The sequence below is a fragment of the Orycteropus afer genome, unplaced genomic scaffold, assembly GCF_000298275.1.
Source record: "Orycteropus afer afer isolate SDZICR_OR568_19922 unplaced genomic scaffold, OryAfe1.0 scaffold00131, whole genome shotgun sequence".
NCBI lineage: Eukaryota > Metazoa > Chordata > Mammalia > Tubulidentata > Orycteropodidae > Orycteropus > Orycteropus afer.
The window spans coordinates 6,493,308-6,517,507 of record NW_006921718.1 but is presented as its reverse complement, the minus strand read 5'-3'; the positions used below and the strand labels follow the sequence as shown (position 1 = coordinate 6,517,507).

The window sequence follows — 24,200 nt, the reverse complement described above, 5'->3', positions numbered from 1 at the left end:
ACAAAGTATATGTGAACTGCTGTATGAAAAGTGAATTTACTCTGTAAATCTTCACCCAAATCCTAATAAAAAAAAAAGAAAAAAAAATGCTATTGGCAATAATTCAAGGCCATGCTGTCCAGCTGGCAGTTTACTACTCCTTGTTCACTGTTTTTGTTCAGTCACTTCCTCTCATCAGTATCTGATCTACTTCTTTATCCTTTCCTTTGAAGGTCTGGGATATATGCTGTCTTCCATTATCTATTTCATTGGTTTCTCAAGTTTTTGTTGTAGAAGATGTGGATAATGCATCTGCCCAGTCCACTATCTTGGAGCCTCCTGCCCTATAAACAGTTCTTAAAAGAGAATAATACCCAACGAAGACATTCTTCACTAGTTAAGCTAAACTACTATTTAGTTTTAAAAAGACTTTAGGGGATATTTTTTGCTTTAAGGTTTAAAGATTATCTCATAGCAAGAGTTTTGTGGGTTCATCCAGCCTCCATGACTCTAAAAAGTCTAGATTCTAGGAAGACCTGAAATTCTGTTCTGTATTTTCCCCTTTTTGATCAAGATCATTTACAGCATCTGATCAAAACACTGAAGTAATGGTAGTCTGTACCATCTAATTCTTCTGGTCTCATGGCAAAGAAGGCAGATGTTCATGGAGGCAATCAACCATACATTCCAATCTCTCCTCCTATCCCTAACTCTCCTTCTTCCTCTTTTGCCCCAGGTAAATGGAGACCAATGGTGCCATGGATGGCCACTTGCAAGCTTATAAACCATAGGCACTATCCAGAACCTTTCTGAATTTCTCATGTTCTACCAGGTTACTAAGACAATACATTAAATATTCTGCCTTTTAAAAGTTCTCTACCTTTACACATCATATGTACACAAAGGAACTCTGGTGGTGTAGTGGTTATTGCATTTGGCTGCTAACTAAAAGGTCAGCAGTTCAAACCCAGCAGCCACTCTGTGGAAGAAAAATGATGCAATCTGCTTCTGTAAGGACTTACAGTCTCAGAAACCCAATGGGGCAGTTCTACTCTGTCTTATAGGGTTGCTGTAAGTCAGAATCTACTAGATGGCAGTGAGTTTTAGATATTGTACACAATTTCTTTATAGATTTCTCTTTCTCATTTTGATTTGAAAATAAAATAAAACATATGTCAGTTATATTAACATATTAAAACATATGTGGTTACTGACCAGGTTATCCCTGCTAGTGTAATGCACCATCCATCCTTCCTTCACCATTGTGCTGCTCTTCCTCTTTGTGTGCTTGATAGATTGTACAACTCTCATTAGCGGAATATTATTGCTTGTTGATGGACTAAAAAATATTTAAAATTCATGGTAAATATTTATATATCATTTAAAAAGACTCACCAAGCCTTTTTAAAGAGAAAGTTTTACAAAATATATTAGAAAGACAATAGTTTAAGAAGATAATAAATTAATACCAATATCACAGATACACAGCTCATTTATAAAATAATCTAATACTATAATTTCTCATTATTTTTCATGAATTTCCAGAAGGACACAAAATATTAGGCAAAGTAAGATGAACAATAGAGCAGAAAGAATGCCCTCCAACTGGAAGATTTAAGTCTTGGGAGAGAGTGTCACGTCACTTGGCATTGTTAGGAGGAGTCTTGCTGCGGTAGACAGTATGGTAAATTAATAAATTCATGATAAGGCAAAAGGCAGGTATACTTATACTCCAATCTGCATTGTTCAAATGTCAAAGTCATTTGTTCATGTTTTCAAGAAAAAGTACTTCTCATAGAAGATATTTAATGAAAAATTATTTATAGATATTAAGGAAATAAACTAGCAATGTTAATGAATCAAACCAGGTAATACTGAAACACGGTAACAGTATAGGTGGAGAAAAAGCAATTTTGAGGGGCAACGGGAAAAATACACTATTTTCTCAACTGGAACCTCAAAATAGTTAATAAGAAGATACTTTCTTTTAAACTATTAAGAATTTACTATTAGGAACATGGGAACTCTGGTAACATAGTGCCTAAGGCACTTGACTGCTAACTAGAAGGCTGGCGGTTCAAACCCACCAGCCACTCCTCAGAAGGAAGACGGGGGCAATCTACTTCCGTAGTGATACAGCCTCGGAAACCCAAGGAGGGGTCGCTATGAGTGGGGTCCAACTCGACGGCACATAACAACAACAACAACAACATTAGGAACATAGATAAATGAGTTTTTTAATGGTCTCCAAATTGGGTAAACGTTAAGTTTTTGTTAACAGTGATAATGATAGATATAACTTAATCATAAGCCAAACTGAATAAATGCCTACAATGGAAGCAAGTAGTTCAGCTATATGAGATGGCTAAATGGAGCACTTTTTCTAAATGACTGTTGCTAAGGAAAAATGAAACTGTCAAAATGGTGACATCTTTATTACAGAAGAGTACATCCTAAGGGCCATATATACTAAGAATCAGATTTATATCAACACGGGGATATTTAAGGATCCCTAGTGGCACAACTGTTAAGCACTTAGGTACTAATCAAAAGGCTGGCCTTTTAAACCTACCTATTGGCTCCACAGGAAAAAGACCTGGTAATCTGCTCCCATAAAGATAACCAAAAATTGAAATACCAAATCTACTGCTGTTGAATCAATTCCAACTCACAAGCCTAGAAAGTCCTATGGGGCAGTTCTACTCTGTCACACAGGGTCACGATGAGTCGAAAATCACTCTGTCAGCACCTAATAACAACCATGTTGTTGCTGCTGTGTGCCATCAAGTAGATTCCTACTCATAGCAACCTCACGTGACAGAGTAGAACTGCCCCATAGGGTTTCCTAAGATGTAATTTTTACAGGAGCAGACTGCCAATTCTTTTCTCACAGAATGGCTGATGGGTTTGAACCAATGACCTTTCAGTTAGCAGCCAAGTATTTATCCATTGCACCACCAGGGGGATATTTAAGATAGTTTTATAGTCCAACAGCATTTTTACAGTGGTCATATTTAGATTAACTGTGGTGATATGAAAACTGCTTCCAGATTCATCACCACCATCTTTAGTGCAACATTCTTGGACATATACCATCAGATAATCTGCCAATGTGAAGAACATGGTTGCTTTAACCAAAGGTTCAATACTGGCATCTTGTGGTGGCTGCTCCACAACTAGGTAGTATATCTGAACTATACTTAAAAAAAGAATTTTTCTTTTTACAGGGTTCTCATACCTTCACATCTTGAGTGGACAGTAAGAGCAACAGAATCCATTTCAGAAACAGTGCCTCGCATATAAAAGAATTACCTACAATTAGATTTTAAATTAGATTTAAAGCTTTATTTGTAAAGAGAGGCTTTTTCTTTCTTAAGGTGCTCCTGGGTGAATCTTGCATTTGGAAGCAGCTTACAATACGTACATATATATTACCTGATTGTTTTAACAGCTTCTTCATCTCTTTCCACATCAAGATCAGATGGATCCAGGAAGAACATTTTATCTTCTGGGGGAGATGGCTCTTCTGTGTCATCCAAACCCCGACTGCAATCACTGTTTATGTCACTGCTGTCAATGTCCATGGGCATATCTGTATCTGTTCCTAGACTGGAAGGTTCTGGAAACGTTTGAAATGAATTTCAGAGTTTTATGTTAATGGAATATCAATCAATCTAAACAAAGGCAATCTATTAAATGTGAAAATTTTTAAATTCTTAAATATAAGGAAGTATCTTTATGATTCAGGATAAGAAAGTATTTATTAAAAAACTATAAAATGTGTAAATAATAAAGCAGAAGATTAATTAATTTGATTACAAGAGAACTTAAAATTTTTGTATGTCAAAAGATATTACTATATAAACAAAGTTAAAAGACAAACCACCATCTTTATCTTTATGGTGAATGGTATTTGTAACAAGGGTGTCATCAAGCTGGCTGCTGAGGCTGACAAGCCCACGGTCGAAAAGTGAAATGGCAATGTCCCAAAATTATCAAGCAGCATGGCAGGCCACTAGTTGAAGTCCAGAAACACTCTCAAGATCAGCAGACAACACAGCAGGCCACTGGGATGAAGACTGAGCCAAATACAGAATCCAGATGTGTGAAAAAGCTAGAGACCTTTCTCAAAGCATTTTCTTATATAGTGGAAGCAGATCACATCCCTAAGTCTGTTCACAGTATATTCTACCATGAGGAATTACTACATCAAGCTCCCTAGCCACTCAAAACCAGGCCCAGCCAAGTTGACACATAACTTTAACTACAAGACCCCTTCCTTGGGTCCAAGGAAAATTAACTCAAAAATGACCAAAAACCTATTAAGAGTTAAAAGCATAAAACTCCTAGAAGAAAATATAGGAGTAAATCTTCGTGACCTTGAATTAGGCAAAGTCTTCTTAGAACACTAAAAGCATGTGATAAAAGAAAAATGAATAAACTGGTCTTTATCAAAATTAACTATTTTTGTACTGTAAATGAAACCTTAAGAAAGTAAAAAGGCAACCCACAGAATGGGAGGAAGTATTTGCAAATCATTTATAAGATAATGGACTTACATCCAGAATATTTAAAGAACTCTTACAACTCAAAAATAAAAAGATAACCCAATTTAAACTGGCAAAGGATTTAAATAGATATTTCTCCAAAGATGACATACAAATGTCTCATAAGCACATAAGAATATGCTCAACATCATTAGTCATCATGGATATACAAATCAAACCCACAGTGATTAATCACTTCATACCCACTAAGATGGCTGTAATAAAAAAGATGGGCAATAACAAGTGTTGGTGAGGATACAGAGAAATTGAAACCTTACAGATTACTGGAGGGAATATAAAATGTGGCCTCTGCTTTGGAAAACAGGTTGGCAGTTCTTCAAAATGTTAAACATAGAATTATCAGATGACCTAGCAATTCCACCATTAGGTATATATTTAAGAAAAATGAAAATACATGACCACACAAAAACTTGTACGAGTATTCATAATAGTATTTTTCATAATAGGCTAAAAGTAGCAACAAGTCAAGTGTCCATCAGGTGATAAACGGATAAACAAAATGTGCTATTATCCATACAGAGGAATACTGTTTGTTGATATAAAAGAACAAAGTATTTATGCATGCTTGTAGAGTAGTAAATTACTTAGTATGGCTTTTCTACCCATAAGTCATTGTAAACTCAGTGGTGGAATGAGCAACTGAGGAGCTCCTGATTGTAAATGTTATCCACCTGGGTTATTTCTGTTGGGCGTGGCACAACGCAATGTTATGGGAGGCTCACTATCAAATGCTTAGAGTTCTGATGCTATGACTGGCTAGTTTGACCACTGTGCCGGGCTCAAAAGGAGGCCTCCTAGAGGCAGAACTCTCTCTGACTGCTGGTTGAGGAAGACATGCTGCCGAAAGAGACACACACTCCTGAAAGAGACATGTGCTACTGGGAAAGAGACACAAGAGACACACATTGCTGAGTAAGACACCGAGGGACATGCACTGCTGGGAGAGAGACTGTGAGAGACTTGGCTGAGAGACAGTGGGCTGGGAGAGAGACTGAGCGTTTTTCCTGAACTTGAATTGTAGCCTGGTGCTTCCCTAATAAACTCCATAATCTGTGAGTTGTGTGTGGCCACTGCAGTGAATTATCAAACCCAGGAGAAAGGTGGTGGATGCTTTGGGAGGAACGGTTGGAGAAAGGGCTGGAGGGAGGCAGCATGTCTGGCCTCCCAGGAATAGGCTTTGAGCTATTGATGGTGATTCTGTCTTCCTCTCGTGGGATTAGAGGAGGTCAGAACATGTGGCCTCCTTGCCCTTTTTGCAATGCTACATGAATGAACCTTGAAAACATTATACAAAGTAAAGAAACCAGTTACAAAAGTCCGTATATTATATGATATTACTTATATGAAATATTTTAAAAAGGCAAATTTACAGAGATAGAATGTAGACAGTGGTTGCCAGGGGCTAGGAAAGAGGGAGAAATGAGGAGCGACTGGTCATGAAGATGAAGTTTCTTTTTGGGGTGATGAAAATGTTCTAAAATTAGATGGTGATGGTTACATAACTTTGTAAATATACTAAATGGGTGACCTGAAAATTATAGTTCAATAAAAATGTCACACACGAAGATTGACTGAGGAAGATACTTATATCACGTTTAACTGACAATAAATTATTATGCTGTAGACTTATCCTTAACTCCTGCAGATCAATTACAACAAATAAATTAAAAAATTAAATAAAGTGTTTGAACAAGCAATCAAAAGGAGGGTAAAAATCCCCTAACAAACAGTAAACACTGAAAAGAAGCTCAAATTCACTAATAATCAGAGACATAAAACATTAAAATAAATATAAATTGCATTTCATATTCACTGTATGAAAAGTAAGGAGCCCTGGTGGCACAATAGTTAAAGCACTTGGCTGCTAACCAAAAGGTCAGCAGTAAGAACCCACTAGCTGCTCTGTGGGAGAAGGATGTGGCAGCCTGCTTCTGTAAAGATTTATAACACTGAAAACCCTATAGGGCAGTTCTACTCCATCCTATAGGGTTGCTATGAGTCAGAAATAACTTGATGACAGTGGGTTTGGTACAAAAGATAGAAAAGCACAAAAATACAAATGCAGGAACTATCTATCTAGAAAAGATTTTAGTTGTATTAAAAAAAATTGCACTAATTTAGATTAACTGAAAAGAAAAAAATCCAATTACACTTTCTATCAATGGTATTATATAACCACCACAGAAAACGTGACATAAGGGAAAACAGTAAGTTCTAGAGTACTTTCATTCCTCATGCTTTTCCTTCTACAGAACTACATATATTCAATTCTTTTTGGACATGTAATTATTAAAGGAAAATTATGCTGAAAATTTAGTCATTATTTTTTCCTTCTAAAAAAAGATAATCACTTTGCTTACTATTTTTTATCTTGAAAAGAAAATAATGGCCAATGAGAGGCAATATTTGGCTAATGATTATTTTGTGAAAAAAGAGGTGGTGAGGCAGAACATGTGTTTTAAAGACTATAGACTAAGGAGCCAGACCATATAGTTTAAAAACCTAGTTCCACCACATATTGGCTGTATTTCCTTGGCAACTGATTTAACATCTTCATGCCTAAGTTTACTGACCTTTAAGTGGAAATAGTACTACTACTTCAAAAACTTGTTCTTAAGTTTAAATATCAATATATGTAAAGAGCTTAGAACAGTACCTGCCATAGCAAACACTCAATAAATAGCAGAACTATAAAACAATACGGATGACAGCAAGGCTTTAAAACAAGTCCTTTCATCCCTAAGGGGAAAAGAATATATGCAGTACCACTAGGTATATTAGCATATATTGGATTACAAAGGGGTAGATGGCTAGAGGAAAGACAGGAAGGTGACATTACTTATGAAAGTATACCATTACTCAACATGGTGAATATAATTAATGTTACTAAATTGTACACTTAAAAATGGTTGAAATTATGAATTTTTTGTTTACATATATATTTTTTCCCACAATAAAAATTTTAAAAAAGTATAAAATCACTGCTCTGTGTATTTTGATTATTAAATCATAAGGGAAACTTAAAGTTAAAAAACAAAATAAAACATGAAGATATAGCAATATGCAAAGATAATGTACAAAGGAATGGTGATCTTGTCTGATCTTTAATAGAAATCATGAAAAATAATTTTACCCCCATTGAAAGTAACCTCTCCAAGGCAGTCTCTTGGTACTTTGGATGCACAGCGTTTATGGCAGTTGAATTTGCAATCTAAAATAAAAATAAGATAAAAGTATTAATACTGCAAAAATATTAATTTGTATAAAAAGTTAGGCAATGTCAGATATGGAGTCTTCTTTAAATCACAGATGGAGTATTATTATTATTATTAATGGTGATGAAAATAAAATAAAGTCTTCCTCTACTAAGAACTCGAATTTTGGACTAAAGATCTGTCTCTAATTCTGTTTAACCTTAACCCTCTGTTCCATCTGTAAAATAAGGTCAAGACTATTTGTATAACACTATACCACAAAGTAGCTGGCTTCTCCATGGTTCCTTCTCTTACTTAGTTCATGATCATCTTTCCATATCCCCTTTAAGAGTTTCTTAGGGTTTTTAAATTTCTATTAAACTTATCTCAGGTAGTTACTTTCCATTTCTAAGTATTAATATGAACTGATGCATACGCAGAATAGAGACTGTGATTCAACAAACTTTTACAAGGAATCAAATTAGGGCTTCCACATATAACTCTATGATGAAAGACTGAGCTTCTCAAGCACAAAAGGTGTCCTAGTTTACATAAGGGTTCTCTTCAGACTGTAAGAACTTGGGAGTTGAGACTTCTGATAAGATGGCAGAATAGGCAGACAAGCTATACAGACCCACTTCAACAAAGAAAGAGAAAACAACTGACACAGATACATAAGATAATTCTGGAGCCCTAATCTCTAAAAGGAAGGATACAGAAGTGGATCAAACACCAACTAGTAGAAGAGCCTGAATGAAAACAGTGACTAAGGAGCAAATGGAGCTGCAGACTGTCAGCTATCCTGACAGCACAGACAAACTGAATATTTCTAAGTGGTGTTAGAACCTCACAATTGACCTAAAAATCAGCCCTGCTCGCCAAGGGCTTCACGGACAACTGTGCTGGTGGCTGATGATTAAAAGGGAAACAGCAAAGAAGGAAACAAACTGAGCTGTGGGCTTTGGTTGTCTAGAGGGTGCAGCCATGTTGAATGTTTACAAGTGGTGGCCATACTGGATATTTAAAGTAATAGCTCTCTTATTCAGTTTCCAGGGATCTAAGGATAGGCTCCACTTGCCAAGGACAAAATGGACATATGGGAGGCTGACGAATGGAAAGGAGACAAGTGGTGAGTGCACAAGTGCTGCTGACTAGGTTGTGCTGCTGACTAGGGACTAGAGGACCACAGTAACCTGCTTGCTCAGATAATATCCAAACAAAACAAAACAAAAATCATGGGTGAATCACTCCAACATACAATTACCAATTAAATATAAATACAACAACGTCACAATGTCTCCAAGACAAAAGACTATCACAATCTACACAAAGAAGCAAGATAAAGTAGTAGAAACAAGAGACCAGGAAACAAATCCATAACATCCCTAAGGAAGAAATATCACTGAACTCCCTGAGAAGGAATTTGAAAGAATTATGTTTAGCTACCTGCAGCAGACTGAGAGACAGATCTGGGAAAACACTGACAAAACTGAGGAAAATACAGACAAAACCCTAGAACAATTTCGGAAGACAACACAAGAACAAAATGAAAAAATAAATGAAAAATTAGAAATGACAGAAAATCTACAGAGAGAAATCTAGATTAAGACTAACTTCTCAGAAACAGATAACACACTGAAGATGCAAAGGAGTAGAATTGAATCAATAGAAGACAGAATTAATGATATTGAAGACAAATACCTGAATACTTTCTGGAAAGGGATCAGTCATAAAACAGATCAAAAGAGAATGAAGAAACCCTAAGGTTTATGTGGGATACCATCAAAAGGAATAACCTATGTGTAATCGGAATTCCAGAACAGGAAGAGAAAAATAAAACAATAAAGAAAATTGCCAAAGATTTGCTGGAAGAGAATTTTCCTGATATGATGAAGGATGAGAATATATCTGTTCAGAAGTCCAACGAACCTCAAACAGGATAGACTCCAAAAGAAAATCACCAAGACATATCATTATCAAACTCGCCAAAACCAAAGACAAAGAAAAAATCCTGAGAGTGGCATGGGAAAAACAAAAAGTTAGCTACAAGGGGCAACAATAAGTATAAGCTCGGATTTCTGGGCAGAAATCATCCAGGCAAGAAAGTAATGGGATGGTATATAAAAAACCTGAAAGAAAAGAATTTCCAAGCAAGAATTATATACCCGGCAAAACTGTCCCTCAATTATGATGGTGAAGTTATGATGTTCCTCAATTATGATAAGCAGAAACTGGGGAATTTGTCAAAACCAGACCAACCTTACAAGAAATGCTAACGTGAATCCTTTGGACAGAGAACCAACAACAGCAAACAACAACCAACCATTAACACAAATGACGACATAACCGAGAAACCAACCCTGTTATGGAAGTATCCAAACTAAATAAGCCTGTTACAAGATTGTAAACAGGGCACCAGAGACATCAACTGGCAAATGAGAACAACTGCAAGCCAAAAAGAGGGAGAAAACAATGTAGTTACAGAACTTCTAAATGGTGAGGAAGTTAAGACAACTACAAGATAAAAAGAACTGTTATAAACTTGGGAAGAAAATTATAAATGACAGGGTAACCTCAAAGAAAAAATGATAAACCTTCACATCAAAATAAAAAAGAGGACAAGCATAAATATCTAGCAAATACTGAAACAGCAGCTATGAAGGAAATGGTAATATGATTCATAATCATAATGAGCTCAGCACAGAAAATTACATAGAATAAAGATATTAGCAACACAATGAAGAAACACTTAACAAAATGACAGGAACAAATTCACACTTGTTGATAATTACACTGAATGTCAATGGATTAAATGCACCACTCAAGAGACAGAGAATTGCAGACTGCCTAAGAAAACACAACCCATCAATATGCTGTCTACAAGAGACACCCCTCAGAAAGAAAGACAAACACAAACTAAAAATCAAATGTTGGAAAAACATCCATCAAGTACACTGGTACCATAAAAGTGCAGGAGTGGCAATATTAATTTCTGATAAAATTGATTTTAAGACAAAAACCACCATAAGAGACAAGGAAGGACACTATATAACGATTAAAGGATCAAGTGAACAAGAGGACATAACAATAATAAATAAATATGCACCCAATGAAAGAGCTACCAAAAATATAAAATACTTGGGAATAAATTTCACAAGGGACACAAAAGACCTGTACAAAGAAAACTACAAAACACTCCTTCAAAATAAACTCTAACACCTTCAAAATACATAAATTAGACTTTTAACAGAATTGGAAAGACGAACATATGACTCCACACTCACAGTAGAAAACTTTAACACACCACATCCAAAAGAAGATAGAACAACTGGAAACAAACTCAACAAAGATGTAGAAGAACTAAACAATACAATCCACCAACTAGACCTTATAGACATCTACAGAGCACTTCACTCAACAACAGTTCTATGTGCACTAGAAAAGAATGTATATATACTTCTTTTTCCAGTGCACATGGAACATTCTCTAGGATAGACCATAAGTTAGGCCACAAAGCAAGCCTTAATAAATTTAAAAACACTGAAATACTGCAAAGTATCTTCTCAGATCACATTGCCATAAAATTAGAAATCAACAATAGGAAGATCAATGGAAAAAGAGCAAATATATGGAAACTGAGTAACACCCAGCTTGAAAATGACTGGGTAGTAGAAGAAATAAAAAATGAAATAAAACAAAGAAAAAGAATCACATGATCATATCAATCGATGCAGAAAAGGCATTTGATAAAATCTAACACATATTCCTGATAAAAACTGTTAGAAAAATAGGAATAGAAGAGAAATTCCTCGACAAAATAAAAGGCATTTATGGAAAACCAACAGCCAACATTATTCTCAATGGAGAAAGACTGAAACCATTCCCCTTGCGAACAGGAACCAGACAAGGATGCTCTCTATCACCACTTCTATTCAATATTGTACTGGAAGTCCTAGCCAGGGCCATAAGGCAAGAAAGGGAAATCAAAGGCATCCCAATTGGTAAGGAAGAAGTTAAACTATCCCTATTTGCTGATGGTATGATCCTATACCTAGAAAACCCAACAGACTCACCACAGTGGCGGGACATGAGATCAACATACAAAAATCAGTTCAATTCCTCTACACCAGCAAAGAGATTGCTGAAAAAGAAATAAGGAAATTAATACCATTTCCAACAGCTACCAAAAATATAAAATACCTGGGAATAAATTTCACAAGGGACACAAAAGACCTGTACAAAGAAAACTACAAAACACTACTTCAAGAAACCCTAAGAGATCTATATAAATGGAAGAACATACCATGCTCATGGATAGGAAGATTGAACACTGTAAAAATGTTGCTACTACTCAAAGCAATCTATACATTCAATGTAATCCCAATGCAGATCCCATTAACATTCTTTAAGAATATGAAAAACCAATCACTAATTTTATACAGAAAGGAAATAGACCTTAGATAAATAAAGCACTATTGAAGAAGAACAAAGTAGGAGGTCTCAAACTCCTAGATCTCAAAACCTACTGAACAGCCACAGTAATCAAAACAGCCTGGTACTGGTACAACGACAGACGCATAGACCACTGGAACAGAATTGAGAACCCAGAAGTAGATCCATCAACCTATGGTCAGCTGATCTTTGACAAAGGGCTGAAATCCATTACATGGTGAAGAGATGGTCTCTTTAACAAACAGTGCTGGCAAAACTGGATAACCATTTGCAGAAAAATGAAACAAGATTTGTACCTCACACCATACAAAAAAAACTAACTCCAGATGGATCAAAGACGTAAATAAGAAATCTCAAACTATAGAGTTCCTCAAGGAAAAAATAGGGACAAATTTAGGTGCTCTCATTTATGGCATAAATAGACTGTCAAGCATAACCCAAAATGCACAAACAGCAGAAGATAAATTAGATGAATGGGACCTTCTAAAAAATTAAATTTTTATGTGCTTCCAAACACTTCTCCAAAATAGTCAAAAGAGAACCTACAGACTGGGAAAAAATATTCAGCAACATTATCTGACAAAGGACTTACGTATAAAATTTATAGAAAACTCTTAACACCTCAACAACAAAAAGGCAAACAATCTAATTAAAAAATGGGCAGAAGACATGAATAGACATTTCACCAAAGAGGATATTCAAGGAGCCAACAAACCCATGAAGAAATGCTCATTATCATTAGCCATTGTTGTTGTTGTTGTTGTTATGTGCCGTTGAGTCGGACCCAACTCATAGCGACCCATCCTGGGGTTTCCAAGGCAGTATCACTACGGAAGTAGATCGCCCCATCTTCCTTCCGAGGAGTGGCTGGTGGGTTTGAACCGCCAGCCTTCTGCTTACCAATCAAGTGCCTTAGCCACTATGCTACCAGAGCTCCCCCATTAGCCATTAGAAAGATGCAAATCAAAACAGCAATGAGATACCAGTTGGCCCCAGCAGTAGTAGCCAAGTTCAACAAGACAGAAAATAACAAATACTGGAGAGGATGTGGAGAGACTGGGACTCTCATACACTGCTGGGGGGACTGTAAAATGATACACCTCTGTGAAAAGCAGTACGGCAATTCCTTAAAAAGTTGGAATTAGAAATACCATTTGACTCAGCAATCCCATTGCTAGGTATATATCCTAAAGAAGTGAGAGCCAGGATAAGAACAGATAGATGCAGATCCATGTTTATTGAAGCACTATTTACCACAGCAAAAAGATGGAAACCACCTAGGTGCCATCAACAGAAGAATGGATAACCAAACTATGGTACATACACATAATGAAATACTATGCAACACTAAAGAATAATGTAAAATCTTCAAAACACCGCGTAACGTGGATGAAACTAGAGGACATTATGCTAAGTGAAATAAGTCAATCACAGAAGGAAAAATATTGTATTAGTTCATTAGTGTAAAAGGTCAAGGAAAGGTTTATATATGGAAGGAAACTTTCTTTGTTGGTTACCAGGGGTGGGAGGGAGGAAACACTGCAAAATAAACAATAAAACAAAACAAAACAAAGAACCTGGGAGTTGATAGGCTTGTAGATCAGTATCAGGTGCAATCTGTTCAGCACTACTGTGTAACTCATTTGTTCTCAAAGTGTGATCCCCATTATCAGCTGTATCAGCATCAAATGGGGACTCATTAGAAATGTAAACTTTAAAACTCAAAATCATTTGGAGAAATTAAAAAAGGGGGGACCAGGTTTGCTGGTCTTAGAGAGCCTGGTGGAACCACTGAGACTATGGCCCCTAGCTGCCCTTCAGGTCTGGAATTGAACCCACAGCTGTGGCTTCCAGCCAAACAAAAGACAGGCATCTGAGTTGAACATTTACCTGAGGTAGATACACTCCTTGGAGAGATCAATCATGGGAGAAAGAAGTGCTGCTTATACACAGGGAGACAGCTCAGGAGGGGGCAGGAGTGCATGGAGGGATGGACACAGGGAAGAGGTAACTATGGGGAGAAGTGGGAGGGGAGCTGTTGCACTGTAGTAAATTGTGGTCAATGTCATGAGACAAAGTGTATGTGAACTGCTGTATGGAAAGTGAATTTGCTCTGAAATTTTCACCCAAATCACAATAAAAATTAATTAATTAATTAAAAAAAAAAAGTAAACTCTGGGGCCTCAACCCAAAACAACTATACCAGAAATTCTGGTAGTAGGCTCAGTATCTGTTTTAATAAGCCCTTCAGGTGATGCTAAAATTGAGACCCACTGCTATAACTATTGCCTAAAACCACTTTTGAAATGCATCTACCAGCAATTAACTGATGGGTAAAAATACTAAGTTCTGGAGTAGAATGCTTTTTAACTATTTGAGTCAAGCAAATCTTGGATATAGTGCCAACAGCACATATTGAAAGTCGTAAGAAAAGATCATCATGAAATTAATAATTTGGTCTATTATAAGAATCTGCATTATGGGATATTTTCCTTTTTAATTGGAGGCCCTAGGGCAAATTTAAAGGAGTTCTGGTGGTGTAATGCCTAATGCATTTGACTGCTAACCAGGTTGGTGGATCAAATCCACCAGTCACTCCACGGGAGGCAGACTGGGCAATCTACTTCTGTAAAGATTTAGCACCTCTGAAACCCAAAGGGGGTTGGAATCCACTTGATGGCACTGAGTTTGGTTTGGTATGAGGGCAAATTTATACATACTATTAACATGCTGCATATGTTTTAAGTAACTGATTTTTTTTTTTTAAACTCATAAGCTTTGAAAATTGTGAAAATTACTAGGTTTCTCTGTTCCCTTTGGAAATTTAGAGACAAATTTGTGGTCCCCCTACAGTAAGTATGTAGGTTTTAATGGAAGTCATACCTATTCTTTATTTTCCTATCCATGTTTTTACTTACTTGTCTGTGCTTCCTTGTATCTTACATATGCTTTCAAGTTACCCTGAAGTTTTTACAGAACAGAGTAGAAAATGAACAGATAAATGAATAAATAAATGAGTAGTTGTTCTTGTGACTATGTATTTTCTCAAATGATCCAGTATAACTATTTTGTTACCTAATTATTGCTTTTCTTTATTCCTTAGATTGACAAGTGAATGAAAATGGTAACTATTTTACTTTGTAAGTATCAGTTCATATTATAACAATATAGGAATTACTGAAGTAAATGATTAGTTTTGATTGATAGCTGAAATAGCTTCCCTTTACAAGAAAAATAACCTAGCATTTTTTTGAACTAACAAAAGCACAAAATAATATTCTAGTAGAGCCTCAACAAGTTAAACTAATAGCCAAGAGTTAACTGGCTTTATGAAAAAATTCATTAATGTACATATTTCTTTTAGTTCCTCTATAAAATACTGTAGTTATCTGAATATGGTTTTAGAATATTTCTCTGCTGTTCAGTACAGCAGCACTATCTAGTACCTTTATAAAGATTATCTGTTGGCTAGAATTTGTACATCTGTTTTTAATGTTCTCTCTCAAAACATTTCTTAGTAGTTGCTTGTCAATACATTTTCATGTTGATATTTTAAAGTATTCATTTATGTGTTAACTCATACCTAAAAGCAAGCTGTTGAAATACAATTTCAGCATTCAACTATGCCTTATAGTTAAATACCTGACAACAAATGTACAATCTGTTCACTGTTCTCATATGCTATCATATAGTGTCAAGAAAGCTTTATTTTCTTATGTACTTACTTATTATACTTACTTATCCTGGGTTGTAAACAAGGACTTTTTGGAAAATCCTCAAATCTGATGTTTTATTTAGTTAACCTGATAATTCCACAAATACTTTTACTATATTAACAGTACTGTACCAAAAACAGTTATTATAAATTAATCACATGAAAAAAGGACATAAGATTATAGTTAGACTACTTTATACTCTATCCTGGCTCAAAGAGTAATATTACTCTATTGCATAGCATTGTTGAGACAGGACAATAACATTTTCTTTAGAAAGCACAGAAAATTATATAAGTAACATTATTCAATATTCTATAAACATTATGCTTTATTAAGAGATGTTTTTGGAATGCTATGATAGTATGCTGGGTCCCTTTTATAATGACAGTGGCTTCTACTACAGTCTATTTAAGTGTAATTATTCTTTGAAAGATAGTTTTTGCACAAGTCTCCTATCTATGTAATTAAAACAACAAAAACCTTTGTAATATATTTACACGTGTGTACCTGAAAGCTTAATGAAAAGAGGGAAACACTAATTCTATTGTGGGTGGTACCTGGGTCCAGAATTAGAAAGACTTAAGTAAGTATCAGCTTAGCTGCTTATTAGCTGTTCCTTACTGACAAGTGTTGAGCCTGCAAGTTACCCACTCATGTTTCATCAATTCCAATCAGCAATGTGATTCTGCGCAAGTTACTTAATCTCTCTATGCCTCAGTTTCCTCTTATAATATGGTTAATTACTGCTATCACTACTAGCAAAAGTCTATTTCTCATATAGTTGCTGTGAAGATTAAGTGTTTTATTTTTGTGTGTGTATGTGGTTAGCATTGTGCTTGGCATATAGTACATCCATTACAGATATTAAAGGAATACCTCAGAGATGCTGTGGTTTGGTTCCAGACTACTGTAATAGAATAAATATTGAAACAAAGTGAGTCACGTGAATGTTTTGGTTTCCTAGTGCAAATAAAAATTATGTTTACACTACACTATAGTTTATTAAGTGTGCAATAGCACTGTGAAAAAGTTTTAAATATTGTGAAAATTATCAAAATGTAATACAGAGATAAGAAGTGAGCACAGGTTGTTGGAAAAACGGCACCAAAAGACTTGCTCAACACAAGGAGGTTACAAACCTTTAACTTTAAAAAAACAACAACAAAAAAACATTATCTGAGAAGTGTAACAAAGCAAAGTGCAATAAAATACAGCATGCCTGCATTAATCATTGTTTATATATATATATGTGTGTGTGTGTACACATGAGTGTATGTAATATATAACACATATACATGTATGTAATATATATATGTTTATAAATATATATATATAAATAATGTGTGTGTATATATACATGCTCTGGTAGCATAGTGCCTAAGGCACTTGGCTGCTAACCAGAAGGCTGGTGGTTCAAACCCACCAGCCACTCCTCGGAAGGAAGATGGGGCAATCTACTTCCGTACTGATACTGCCTTGGAAACCCAAGGAGGGGTTGCTATGAGTCGGGTCCAACTCGATGGCACATAACAACAATAACAACAAAGCTTCTTGAAATACAAATATTTTAAATTTTATTTGCTAACAAAAACACACATGAATTTTACTTAAGGAAAACATCCAATCTTACCTTTACACTGCATTCCTTGGCGAAAGAGGCCTTTCAGCAACCGCTTGCAGTACTGACATATTGTGGGACGGGTATAAGAATGCACAGCAAATGTGTGTGGAACTTTTACTCTGCACATTACCATCTTTTCCATCCAGATTGGGCGACCACTCCAAGAAGGAATTCTCTTACTTGGCTCTTGGTGAACATGTGACTAAAACATAATTTTTATAAGTCAATATTAAAGACAAATTATTATGAGCAGGACTTGACCACAAAAGTCATTTATCTGGAATTCTGTAGCCAAAAATTTCAAAATGTGGATCTCAGCAGTTTCCTTTGAAACTTAATAATTCATACGTGATAAAAAGTACAGAATTTTTTGCATTTACAAAAAAACAAAAATATTTTCATCCTCACATACAAACATTCACTGACCAACTACTGCTTGCTAGATACATATATCATTTTAAAAATAAAATGCAAAAACCTTAAAATTAATTCATAAGAAAAGTTCAAATCTCTTCAAAAACCTGACCAAGGAATTACTAATAGGAAAAGTAAACAAATTCAGGAAAATTACTGCTGTCCATGTTGTATTATTAAACATTATGTCTGAAAATATTTTGAGGTAAGTCACAGTTTCTCTAATTTATTTAAAAAAGACTAAAATATGTATGTAAAAATTAAAATTAATGATGAGATTATAAACAATAGATACATAAATTATTTTTGTATCCTAGTTATTGTGAACTAATAACTTTATCTCTAGTGATTATATTTTAAGAAGTACCTTGGTATTTTATTTTATTTATTTATTTTTGTTATGCAGTGACCTTTATTTTATTTCTAAAATTTTTACTGTAATGTGGGTGAAAGTTTACAAAGCAAATTCATTTTTCACATAGCAGTTCATACACATTTTGTCTCATGACACTGACTGCAATTCCCCACAGTGTAAAAGCTCTCTTCCCACTTCCTCCCCATAGTTACCTCTTCCCTGTATCTTTACCTCCTATGCACTCTCACCCCCTGGAGCTGTGGTCCTGTGCAAACACTCCCTGTACAAACATTGTCTCCCAGGGCAAACATCCGTTCTCCCATGATTGATTTGTCCAAGGAATGTATCTACCTTATGTAAACGTTTACCCCACCCTGTATGCCTGTCTGTTGTTTGGTTGGAAACCACAGGAATGAGTTCAATTCCAGACCTGAGGGGTGGCTAGGGGCCACAGTCTTAGGGGTCTTACCAGCTTCTATCAGACCAGCAAACCTGGTCTTTTTTTTTTTTTTTTAAATGATTTTGAATTTTGTTCCATATTGTTCTCCTATTCTATCCAGGATCTCCTGCACCGACCCCCCTCCAACTGGTTAGTACCTTGATATATTAAGAGTCTTCCAGTTGTTGGGATTTTTTTTCCCAAAATGAGCAGGAGGGAAAATTAAAGCAAGCATCAATTAAAAATATTTTCTAACCTAATAAGTGGATTTCTCTAACTATGGCCCTTCCTATACAACGGGAATAATTAAACTTAATTATAAAGTTACTGTATTATGGCTCATTCCACACATTCAATAAATATTCACTGATTTAACTATTACATGCTTGCAATTATTAGAGATACTATGTATTAGGGATATAAACTCTAAATACCTAAACATCAAAATCTAAATACGTAACTACTATCCAGATATATTTTATTGTAGCTGCTTGCATTTGCACTGCCAGAACTGAGGTCCTGAGATCTTTTAGATGCCTTGTATAACTAGTAAGAAGTTGAGTCATTCTACAACAATATGTTCAATCAATGGAAGCAAAAGAAGCCATAAGGAACTAAGAAACAAAGATATGTAAGGGAGAAGAAGACCAAGAAAGTAAGAGGAAGTAAAGGAAAAGAAAAACAAAATAAATGAAGGAAGGGGAGTACTACAAAAAGAACACACATACAGCCACTGATCAACAGTTTCTTATTAAGGTATAGCCAGAAATTTTCTAAAACTAATTATGAAGCAGTTTAATTCAAGAAAAGTACAAAGAGTGCTAAAACCTACACCAAACTTGCATGTGTCAGCTGTCCAAGGAGTCCTACTCTAGTGTGGCTCACCAATCATCCATATGGCCATGTACTGAGCACCTCACATAGAACAAAAGGAAAAGGGAACACCACTGTCATTCTGCAAAACTAAGGAAGAAGCCAGTAAGAACCAGAAGTAAATATTTTAGGCTTTCTTCATCCCTGGCTCCCGAGTCCAAGAACGGACTCTGCTTTTCTTGCTCCTGCTTCAACCACTTTGTCTGTCTCAAGGTCAAAACACACAAGATGGAGAATGACTGATTTAGCCAGTCATCATCAAGTATATAGGAATCCTCTCTGTAAGGGGAAGCTTTCTTATCAGCCCCCTTCTTATTCCAAGTGCCTAGTAGTGACTGTCTTTGGGTCACATTCTGCTGGGGTCAGGGAATTAGGGCCATAATACAGAGCAAATATACAGGGAACCACTCAGGGAACTGTAGTCATAGCAGGCACCTAATAATATGTCACATTCAGTTAAAAAAAAAAAAAAAAAAAGTTGTCATTGAGTTGCTCAAACTCAGGGCAAGCCCATGTGTGTTAAGAGTAGAACTGTGCTGCACAGTTTTCAGTGGCTGAGTTTTCAGAACTCAGTGGCTGAGTTTGGAAGAAGGTCACCGGACCTTTCTTCCAAGATGCCTTTGGGTGGGCTAGAATCTCCAAATTTTCAGTTAACAGACAAATCTGTTAAGCATTTGCACAACTCTAGGCATGTCGAGTACAAAGAGCTACTTATATTATTATCCTTATTTTAAATATGAAGAAACCAACTCAAAAGGATTAATATGATCAAGTTGTAGTATCAGAATCAAGACTTAAACTTAGTCTTCTGAACTTCAGTCCAGTGATTCTTACCCTTCTTTTCTATCCCAATGCACTTGGACTTATAATACAATTTCATTAGTAATAGTGGTTTTGGGGAGGGGGAGATGTATCCAACTTAAGTGGAATTTAGAGGTAGGAGGGGAGATAATGTGTATTGTAGACTTACCCAGAGAATTTGGTTAAAATAGGAGCACTAAGACTAGCATAAGCAGAATTGACTGATAGTTCTTTCCTCATCTTGCTTAAATGTCTCTTTTGTACAAATTTCTGCTCACCTTAAAATATTTAGCCAGAAATTTTGTGAAACTAATGGCAAAGTTCAACAAGACAGAAAATAGCAATTGCTGGAGAGGATGTGGAGAGACTGGGACTTTCATACATTGCTGGTGGGACTGTAAAATGATACAACCACTGTGGAAAACACTATGGCAATTCCTTAAAAAGCAGGAATTAGAAATGCTATTTGACCCAGCAATCCCATGACTAGGTATATATCCTAAAGAAGTGAGAGCCAGGACAGGAACAGATATATGTACACCCATATATCGCAGCACTATTTACAACAGCAAAAAGATGGAAACAACCTAGGTGCCCATCAACAGAAGAATGAACGACCAAACTGTGGGACATACACACAATGAAATACTATGCAACACTAAAGAATAATGAAGAATCTGCAAAACACCTCATAACATGGATGAACTTGGAGGACATTATGCTGAGTGAAATAAGTCAATCACAGATGGACAAATATAGTATTAATTCATTATTGTAAAAAGTCAAGAAAAGGTTTATATATAGAAGGGAATTTTCTTTGTTGGTTACCAAGGGTGGGAGGGGAGTAGAGGGAACACTGCAAAAAAAAAAAAGCTTTGACCCATGGGTAGGGGGAAAGAAAAAAAAGAAACTTTGTGAGAATAGTTTGAGTTATTTCCACAGTTTAGGATTAAGCTAACATTTGCAGAAGCTATAGTTAATAAAATTTTTGTAACTGTATTGTTTACCTATATATAATAATTATATGTTATAATCACATATAATAATTTAGGGAATAAAGTATTTTAAAAAGACTAATTTCTGAATTACATGTATTTAGTTGATTTGGGAATAGTTCCTTAGAGAGAAAGATCCCCACTTTGTGTGTAACACTGTTGTTGTTGAGTGCCTTCATGTCAGCACTGACTCACAGCAACCCTATGACAACACAATGAAACACTGCTGGGTCCAATGCCATTTGCACACTCCTTGCTATACTTTAGCTTGTTGTGGCAGCCAAGTGTCAATCCATCTCGTTGAGGGTCTTCCCCTTTTTTGCTGAACCTCCACTTTACTAAGCATGATATCCTTCTCTAGGGAATGGTCTTCTGACAACATGATCAAAGTATGTGTGTCATACTTATAAGACCCCAATTTTTCTTTCTACCTTCATTCTCTTTTACCTTGGCCACTCAGGAATTTTCCCAAATGATTCAAAAATAAATCAAAAAATGATTTATCTCTCTTATCTTCCAACAGCTACCACTCAATTCTGGTTACTCTAATCCCATGGTCCCACTTTAACCAAATTCAATGAAGTCCACCTTCTGTTCTTCCTTCTTTCAGTAGTTGTTAAATGTCGTCAAGTCATCTCTGATGCACAGTGACACTATATACAACAGAAGGAAACACTGCCTGGTATGCCAGCTCCATGATACTTGCTATACCTGAGTACATTGTTCTAGCCATTGTATCAATCCATCTTGTTGAGAGCCTTGCCCTGTTTTACTGACCTTCCACTTTACCAAGCATGATATCCTTTTCCTGGGAATGGTTCCTTCTGACAACATGAACAAAGCAGGTGGGACAAAGTCTAGCCATTCTCACTTCAAGGAGCATTCTGGCTGTATGTTCTCCAGGGCAGATTTGTTAGTTCTTTAAGCAGTCCATGGCACTTTCAGCATTCTTTACCAACGCTACAACTCAAAAGCATCGACTCTTCTTTGGTCTTCCTTATTAATTGTCCAGTTCTCACATGTATATGAGGTGACTGAAAATACCATGGCTTGTGTGAGGAGCACCTTAGTCTTCATGGAGATATTTTTGCTCTTTGGCCCTCGAAAGAGCTCTTTTGCAGCCCATTTGCCCAGTGCTATATGTCACTTAGGAGCTCTGGTAGCATAGTGCCTAAGGCACTTGACTGCTCACCAGAAGGCTGGCGGTTCAAACCCACCAGCCACTCCTCGGAAGGAAGGTTGGGAAATCCTACTTCCATAGTGATACTGCCTCGGAAACCCAAGGAGGGGTCGCTATGAGTCGGGGCCGACTCGACGGCAAAACAACAACATATGTCACTTGATATCGTGATTGCTGCTTCCATTTGTGCCGACTGTAGAACCAAATAATAGAAGTCTTTGATAACATCAGTCTTTTGTCCATTTATCACGATGTTGCTTATTGGTCCAGTTGCGAGGATTTTTGTTTTCTTTATATTGTAATGTAATCCATACTGCAGACTGTAGTCTTTAATCTTCATTAGTAAGTGCTTCAAGTCATCATCACTTTCAGCAAGCAAAGTTGTGTCATCAGGGTATCACAGATTGTTAATGAGTCTTCCTCTAATCCTGATGCCATGTTCTTCTTCATATGGTCCAGCTTCTCAGATTATCTGCTCAGCATACAGATTGAGTAAGTATGTGAAAGGACACAACCCTGACAAACTCTCTTCTTGATTTTAAACAATGCAGTGTCCCCTTGTTCTGTTTGAACGACAGCCCTCTTGGTCTACATATAGGTTCCTCACGACCACAATTAAGTGTTCTGAAATTCGCATTCTTCTCAAAGATATCCATAATTTGTTATGATCCACACAATCGAATGCTTTTGCAGAATCAATAAAACACAAGTAAACATCTTTCTGGTATTTTTTGCTTTCAGCCAAGATCCATTTGACATCAGCAATGATATCCCTTGTTCCACATCCTCTTCTGAATCTAGCCTGCACCTCTGGAAGTTCTCTGTCAATATCCTGCTGCAACCATTTTTTAATTATCTTCAGTAAGATTTTACTTGCGTGCATTATTAATGATATTGTTTGATAATTTTCACATTCTGTGGGATCACCTGTCTTTGGAATGGTTGCAAATATGGATCTCTTCCAGTCAAATGGCCAGGGAGCTGTCTTCCAAATCTCTTGGCATAGCCGAGTGAGTGCCTCCAGTGGGGCATACATTTGTTGACACATCTCAATGGCTATTCCAATCATCAATTCCTAGAGCCTTGTTCTTTGCCAGTTCCTTCAGTGTAGCTTTGACTTCTTCCTTCAATACCATTGGTCCTTGATCATATGCTACCTCCTGAAATGGATGAAGATCGACCAGGTCTGTTTGGTACAGTGACTCTGTGTATTCCTTCCATCTTCTTTTGATGCTTCCTGCATTATTCAATACACTGCCCAAATAATCTTTCTACATTGCAACCCGAGGCTTAAATTTTTTCTTCAGTTCTTTTAGCTTGACAAATGCCAACTGTGTTCTTCCCTCCTGGTTTTCTAACTCCAGGTCTTTGCACATTTCATTATAGTAATTGACTTTGTCTCTCGAGCTGCTCTTTGAAATCTTCTGTTCAGCTTTATCTTCTTGGTTCTTCCATTTGCTTTAGCTACTCTCCACTCCAGGGCAAGTTTCAGTCTCTTCTGACATCCATTTTGGTCTTTTCTTCCTTTCCTGTATTTTTAATGATCTGTTGCTTTCCTTATGGATGATGTTCTTGATGTCATCGACAATTCTTCTGGTTTTCAGTCACGCTGT

At 36.2% G+C, this 24,200-nt stretch overlaps 1 protein-coding gene across 1 annotated transcript in view; it reads right to left on the bottom strand.

Annotated features, from left to right (window-relative positions):
* Window positions 1-24,200, bottom strand: part of PRKD3 (protein kinase D3) — a 158,679-nt gene that overhangs the window by 47,716 nt on the left and 86,763 nt on the right. Inside the window, exons 5-8 of the mRNA XM_007945066.2 lie at window positions 17,540-17,732; window positions 7,681-7,758; window positions 3,415-3,598; window positions 1,195-1,318 (exon numbers count right to left, since the gene is read on the bottom strand). Coding sequence (XP_007943257.1) covers window positions 1,195-1,318; window positions 3,415-3,598; window positions 7,681-7,758; window positions 17,540-17,732 — 579 coding nt within the window. The remainder of the gene's footprint in view (window positions 1-1,194; window positions 1,319-3,414; window positions 3,599-7,680; window positions 7,759-17,539; window positions 17,733-24,200) is intronic.